General features: G+C 42.1%; 1 protein-coding gene across 4 annotated transcripts in view; it reads right to left on the minus strand.

Moving 5' to 3' along the window:
- The window catches only part of LOC128893065 (venom dipeptidyl peptidase 4-like), a 242,056-nt gene that overhangs the window by 14,667 nt on the left and 219,400 nt on the right, over nucleotides 1-7,989 (minus strand). For all 4 annotated transcript variants that reach the window (XM_054153815.1, XM_054153814.1, XM_054153813.1 and 1 more), the window contains 2 exons: nucleotides 5,710-5,897; nucleotides 3,692-3,886 (listed from right to left, as the gene is read on the minus strand). In XM_054153815.1, coding sequence (XP_054009790.1) covers nucleotides 3,692-3,886; nucleotides 5,710-5,897 — 383 coding nt within the window. The remainder of the gene's footprint in view (nucleotides 1-3,691; nucleotides 3,887-5,709; nucleotides 5,898-7,989) is intronic.

The raw sequence follows: 7,989 nt of genomic DNA on the forward strand, positions 1-7,989 counted from the left end.
TACGCGGACCTTAAACAATCTAAATCACTCCTGTGGCGCCAAGCGGACCGAAGAAGGAACGTCATCGATACTATAGGAGGCTAGAGTTGAACTTTAAGACCCATTCTCGGTGTCTCGAAGAGAGAAATGATATCTCAATATTTGTAGGACACTTACACACCTCTAGCCTAGAGTACCAACCCCTTCACAAGCTCTCTGTACTAAGAAATTTCAGATATAGATGCTTCAGATATAGACTCTCAGTACTAAGACGGGTCCCAGCTCGTCACCGAAGTAGACGCCTGGAGGTACAGTACAATTTCTGGCGCATAACCGCAGACACTTGACACCGAATAAATTCCTCGTCGTCTCAACGCCTACCTCTGCCCCGGAGGACCAAGAATCTGACGCGCTAAGCTCCGTCGTCGGTTACTTATCCCGTTCCGAGCGACTCGGCGGCACACGACGAAAATACGAGTCGACGGGGACCCGTCCAGGGATCAGTCTATAAATTCGGACTGGTCGGGAGGGTAATTCTATCCCCTGTCCCTCCGCCGATAACCGAGAAAAGAAGTTCATTTAAGAGAGCAACGTATTCGTCCTGGGGGGTAACAAGGGTTGGACGTTGCGAGTTTGTTAGCTGGATTAGTGGATTACCTCGTCGTCCACGGGATAAGTCAGCCTCTGGTGGGGAGGGTGCCACGACGTCGGCAAGACTATCCCTATAATTAGATTTCCCGTAAAGTCGCTCGGGGAATTTCAAGAAACGCGGTCTCTTCGTCCACCGACTCCGGAAGCTGTGTTTCGTCACGAACCGCGTCCACCGGTGGAGGACAGTGGTCGACGCGAACCGCGGACGAAAGATAAAAAACCGGGAAAAAATAAATCGGTACAATTTGAAATTCGAGGCTCGAAAATGTGGGAAACGAGCCACGGGAGAATAAACGAGGCTCTGTCGTTACTGCGTCGTTAATTTTGCACGCGTCGCGGTTCCGTTCCGGGCGGCGAAAAAGCTTAAAAAATTCTTTTTTTTTTTAGCTCCCCTTGTCCAGCGATCGTTAACCATTGAAATGTTCTCGTTGTGACGAGAACAGGGACTCGCATAATGTTCGATAAGTGCGGATGTCGACTAGTTGGGAAGCTTGATGTTTGGACAGGTTGCTCTAAGAGCTTCCTAGACCATGTTTTAACTATGATTTGTTCAGATTCTAGCTGAGATTCAGGATTCTAACTGATATTCAGGATTCTATACTTTCAAAATTGTCTAGGAATCGAGTTACTCTAAGGAAAAATCAATGGACTCGGGATGTTGTCAGATATATTCGAGACGATCGACTGAGTTAATTTATAACTCTGGCTTTATTTATGATTCGTTCAGATTCTAGCTGAGATTCAGGATTCTATACTTTCAAAATTGTCTAACAATCCATTCGACTAGTTTTCAAGCAATGCGTTAAAATACTTCCACGCCAAGGCTGTCCACTATCATTACGCGAGGTATGGGTCGAGAATTTAGCTTTGGAACTCGAACGAGTTGCTCGGAGAGGACAATCAATGGACTGGTATATTGCCAGATATATTGGAACCGTGTGAGTAGGTTAATTTAGAATTCCGAATTTCCAGAATTCTACATGGAGCTATCATAGACACGCCTAGCACCTCTATTCGACCAGGTTCCGAGAATTGCGTTACAATATTCCCTCGCAGTATCCCTTTGTAGACCTCGCCCTGTACAACAAACGAAACGGTATTTCATCCGACCAGGAGCGCGGACCTCCAATTTATTTTTCCGTGAAAAATTGTGACCCAGTTTCTACGGTTCGCCGATTAAAATGCAAATAGATCAGAATTTTATAGTCTCATTGTGTTATCCGAGCGCTTCGATCACGGTCCCAGCCCTAATTCCTTCCTTCCGCCTATTTACATGTAAAATGTTCCCGCGCAATTTGTCGACCGCCGTGCCAGCTAGTTTCGAATGCAAAAAGACGCGACCGTCCTTATTATTCTATGCATTTTTAATGCTCGTACGTCAACAAAAGATCCGACATCGCCGCGACCGATTTATATTTATGATGGCTGCCTTTTGCGATCTGCAACCAAACGATATACCGCCTCGCGTCGAGATAAATGGATTTATGACGTAGCTGTAACTAGTTTCACCTTTTTTTATCGTACCCTTGATTCGTTCGATTGTCGCAGCCGTGGCGATTACGGGTTTCGAGTCTTCCAGAGAGTTCTTACGGAATGGCTCCCAATTAGGCGTGGTACGAGAGAGCCCGAAACTCAGGAGCAGACAAATAGGCGAATTCTCCACAATAGGGAGGACTTTGGGCCGGAGAAAAATAGGTTACATCGATCGCGATCAGGGGAAGAAGGTTGGCAACGAAACTTTGGCGATTCGAAACAGATCTAGGCGATTATAAGGGGGACTTTGGTATTTTGAAACCGGAGGACGAAGGTACGCTCTGCTTGGGGAACGGTTAGAGCACTTAGGTAGGACTGTCGAACAACGCTGAACCTCTAATTGGAAGTGTCCAAGTCATTTGCTGTTGTTAAAGTACTGGAAGCCTGGATCTCTAAGTCTATCTACTAATTGCTTTTAGTATATTCAGCTACTGCGTCCTAGGTTTACGACACCAGGTGCTTTAAATATATGAGAATATTTTAATGTTCAAAACCTGGTCGAAAGAATTCTTAGAGCTGAAGGCTGCATCAAGTATGGGACATTGAAGATTAGGAATCTTTGGAATACCAACACGAACCTAATTCCGAAATCTGATGTTATCTTTCCAAGTAGTATCAATCAATTTTAGCGTGACCTGCCTTTTCAATCTTCAATCTTAGACCTTAAGCCACCTAATATTAATAATTCTAAACACCTCTGCGTTCTAGGTTTAGGCCACTTCTAGTTCTAGGTCTAGTAGAGCTTTAAATATATGAGAATATTGTAATGTTCAAAACCTGGTCGAACAAATTTTAACGCGACCTGCCTTTTAAATCTTCCTTAGACCTTAAGCCACCTAATATTAATAATTCTAAACACCTCTGCGTTCTAGGTGTAGGCCACTTCTAGTTCTAGGTCTAGTAGAGCTTTAAATATATGAGAATATTGTAATGTTCAAAACCTGGTCGAAAGAATTCCAATAGATGAAGACTGCATCAAATATTGGACACTGAAGATCAGAAACCTTTGGAGTACCAACGTGAACCTAATTCCTAAGTCTGAAGTTATCTTCCCAAGTAGTATCGATAAGTTTTAACGCGACCTTTTAAATCTTCTTTAGACCCTAAGCCGCCTAATATCAACTCTAGACGCCTCAACCAAACTGAAGCGATGTTATGTAGGTAGCCCACGACTCTAAATCCCATTTAGAACCCACGGCATTCAGCAGGGCCGAGAACAATGCGAATTACAACCGCATCCTGCGATCAAAATATTCTAATGGCAGTCCCATAACGGTTTTACGAAGTTGCGACTCGTTTGCATCGTGTCGTCGACAGAATAACAAAGTTACAACCCGTGTTCAACGATCAAAATACTTGGCCGACGAACTTACAGCGGGACCCATCGAATTGGGACGAAATTTGCATGCCGACGGTATACAGAACGCTATAATTAGAATTCCATCCGCACTCGAAACTGGCAAAAGAACAAAAACCGTAACGGAATATGCAAAACCTGGGTGTCGTCTTCGTTTTGTTCGAGGCTCACCTGGTGACGTTAATCTGATCGGCGATTTCGACGGTGCCCAGTTTGCGATATCCAGCGAACAGCATCCCGTTGTCCATTAAACCGGATCCCCTTCCGTCTATCGACGCGTAAATGATGCTCTTATTCGTCACGAGGTACGTGCCCCAATCGACGTTGAACTTCTCGGTCACCTGATACGTGTCTGGACCGCCGTATCTTAAACAGAAAATGGTTGTTGTTAAACGGTAGTTCGACAAGTCGACGCAGATATCTATTAATTTACGAGTTCAGGTCCAACCTAATGCACAGCCACACTTACCGGTCCGTCCTTCACGGCGACACGAAGCGAACTGAGTACGCCCGAATCGTCCTTTCGCTGTATGGTTCGGATATAAACAGTAACGGCGCTAATTACACACTGTGCTTTACAACAGTGATCGTGTCGACCCTTTCGAGTAGTAAACAATCAAAATTTTCGAGCGTATATAACCTGACCTATCTAAATTGAATGATTATATTTCCGCAGGAATTTTCTATTTTCATTTTCAGATTAATCCGGGACGGTTCCATAAAAATTCACGAGGCGCGTTTACATAGAGGCGAATGAATTTTGCAGCGATATTTCCGGCGTTTGGCGACACCTTTTAATAGAATAGAAGGTCGCAAAAAAGTTTTTGATAAATGATACGCTGCGCCTGACGCGCGACGCCGCCGTTCCTTCGTTTCTCTATTTTTTTTCCCCCTCGGCGAATAATTCGTATCCGTTCTCCGAAGACATTAAAGCGTATTCATACGGTCCTGCCTGAGTTTGGGTATGAAAAATAACGCGGGATAAAAGAATGAACGGCCACGGAGAAGTCGGGATCAATTAAACAGCTCATCGAAGGAAGTTCAAGATGAACTTTTCGTTATCCTTCGTTTTCAAAGCTTTCGATGCGCAATATTTTTGACCTCTAATTTTTCAAATTTATAGTAATCATCGTGTTTAAACCCTGATGCATTAAAGAAACAATACAGCACGTTAAATAAATGATACCGAAAGCAGGAAAGACGTATCGATCATCGGGATTCCGATAGAAATGTATACATATTTATAATTTGCGATAAATAGAGCGGTTTATGATCTATTGTGTACGTTCGCGGCAGTGACGAGGGTGAAAATAAGGAATTGTGTAAGTCATTAGAGCCGAAGGCGGTGGTTCCCTTTTTGTTGTTCGTACCCGACGATGGACGATCGTTCATTTGCATTGAAATCGTTTAAATTATGGTCCACGACCGCGGGAATAAATTTCCGTTATTCCTATATTTTCTGCGCCAACCGAGGCTACATTATAACGCGATTGTTGCAATACTCCGCAGACTTTAGCTATATTTATGTTAATGTCAGACGACGAGTAAACTTTCTGGAAATAATTTCGCGTCCATAGTTCATCCCGAAGTTCGCAGCAAAATGATTGAAAAAGTGACGTTCGAGTTACACGATTGGCATGTAAATAAATTTCCGTTTAATTACTCATTCATCACTCGATGGGACTAATGCGGGATTAATTACGAACAATGAATAATGTATACACCGCGCGACATGCAGTTAATAACTTCACTGTATTTGCGATTAATTATCCGGTATTATTAATCATCGGGAGATTTCCAATTAAAAGTTCACGCTGACGCCGCTACACTGTGTCTTCGTGACCACTTAATGACAAAAATTATACTTCGTCCTGTTTACTTTTGGCGTTAATGACCGTTAACGAAACTGCTATGCGAATAACATTGATAAATAAAAATTTAACGATATCGGCAACAAGCATTCATTTATTTAACCGTATAGATATTAAATATTTAAATCAATTGAACAAATTAAATGTTTTCTTTTATGTGAATTTGAGAATTTTAACGAGAACTTCTAGATTAAAAATCGAAATACTTTACATTTATATCAATTATAGAACCTGGTTATTTGCAAGTAGCTTTGATATGAATTTCTAATCTACGTAATCTACGATTCTGCTTCACAGAAAATTGAACTTGGTACTTACACGAAAATTAGCATAGGGTATTTCGTGGCGCCACTCAAATCAGCGTTGGGTGGAATCAGTAGTCTAACTCGAGCATCGAATTCACTAGAAACTGGAACTTTGTAACGCTGCACCACTGGCTGAGATTTCTTAGCGATGATCTGTGCCACTGCCTGGTTGCTTTCCCAAACGGCTAGCTTCGTAGAATTCTGAAAAAAGGAACACGTTTGAATTAGAACAATTTTGTGAATAAAGTGCACGAATACAGTGAATGAAAATGAATAAAGTGTGTGTGTGTGATCTGTGACACAAGATTCTGTGAGTTTTCCGACCAAACACTTTTGATTCTGAATTTCGCATTCATTCCTGACACCGCATCGTTGATGATGTATTTATCGATGCGAAAAGAGAGAAATGGATACTTTTAGGATTTGTACCTTCCCTCGATAGAATTGATTGACTGTCAATAAATCGTAAAGAGCCTCCTACTCCTTCGACTGCTTAATATTTAACTAAAGGTACGCTGGGAATACTTCAACCAATGTGGCTTCGAGATCCGTACCTAAACAGAGGAAAAAAGTCACCTCGAACGTCCAATCGATACTCGAAAGCTCCTTTCCACTCCCTCCAGGGACCACTGCGACTCGCAACCCTTAATTTACTCTTATTTCACTATTTCGTCCAATGAGAGACTGACCAATTTATCCTCTGTGGTTAATTAAAGAGAGGAAAAGAGGATACATGCAACCGTTAATGAATATTTTAAGATTCCTATCGGCGCAAATTATTCGTCAGTTTATCTCACGATGTTTAGTTTCGTTAAAAATATCGAAGCGTGTCTTCCACGATCTTTGTACAATTCGAGTCGCGTAACTGGGACACGCTGTCTCATTTTGATTAGAGATAGCTGAGAATGGTACGGAATAAAGGTGGATGCTTTAAAGAGGTCTTCCTATAATCTCAATCTTTGCGGAAGGAAAACGATACTCATGGATGCATTTGCAATACTTCTTTGGCACGTTGACTGCCCGAGTTGAGTCACTGGTACTTGGATACTGGTGAGTATTAATATTGGTATTCCAGCCATTGGTGTTCAGAGCATCGACACTGAAAGTATTGATGTTCAAAGCACTGGTGTTCAAAGCACTGGTGTTCAAAGCACTGGTGTTCAAAGCATTGACATTAAAAGTATTGATATTCAAACTGTTGGTATCAAAAGCTTCGACATTGAAAGTATTGATATTCAAAGCACTGTTGTTCAAAGCATCGTCTATGAAAGTACTGGTATTCAAAGCTCTGGTGTTTAAAGTATCGACATTGAAAGTATTAATATTCAAAGTATTGACATTGAAAGTGTTGGTATAGAAAGCTTCGACATTGAAAGTACTGGTATTCAAAGCACTGGTGTTCAAAATATTGAAATTTTAAGTACTTGGTATCATCTACGAAGAAATTGAAATAAATCCGAGCTACTTATGATTCCATAAATGATCACCTGTCTGAAACATCAACTTCACTATTAATAAAGTAATAAATGTCTGAAGTATTTGCAGAGTTTCCTATCGAAGTAACACGGTTAGGTCTCGATTACTTATTTGCAAGTGCAAACGCTAAAGAATTCCAACCTAACGTCCAAGTGAAATTTATGAAATGGTTCTGGCAGTCAACATGTAAATGGAGTCGTAAGTTACGGTGGCGGAAGCGGGAATAATTCACCGACTCGTCCCAGTTGTATCGCGCATCCAGTCTAGTCCCGAGTCTCTTTCCCCAACGAGGACATTTTAAATCATCCCATGCGCGCTTCCTCGCCCCTCGATTTGTCGCGACCGCGTTGAGAATGACGTCTTCTCCTTTTCTTTACTTGACGCGCAATCGAAGGCTTGCACTCGAGTCGCGCGATCTCAGAAACAGATGGTCCAAGTTTTAAGCCACCATGCATCAACGTCGAACACGCAGCGGCGCGCTTTCTTACCGAAGAACAGAGACACCGTCGAGTTTAATGTATTATTCCGCGCGTTTAATCTTCCTCGCGGTCGACAGATTTAGCGAGTACCCGTGCCTTCGTGGAATTTATAAATTGTCATCGCTAAAGTTAATCCCACGGAGGATCCACGCTCGTGCTCGATTATGGGAGGAACAGTATTGAAGGAGGATTGGTACTCGAGTAGTGGTATTCGAAATATTGATATTTGAAGTATTGGTGTTCAATGCATTGGAATTTTAAGCACTGGTATTCGAAGTATCGATAGTCAAGGTATCAAGATTCAAAGCATTGGAATTCCAAGCACTGGTATTTAAAGT

The sequence above is a fragment of the Hylaeus anthracinus genome, unplaced genomic scaffold (assembly GCF_026225885.1).
Source record: "Hylaeus anthracinus isolate JK02 unplaced genomic scaffold, UHH_iyHylAnth1.0_haploid 2, whole genome shotgun sequence".
In the NCBI taxonomy this organism is placed as follows: domain Eukaryota; kingdom Metazoa; phylum Arthropoda; class Insecta; order Hymenoptera; family Colletidae; genus Hylaeus; species Hylaeus anthracinus.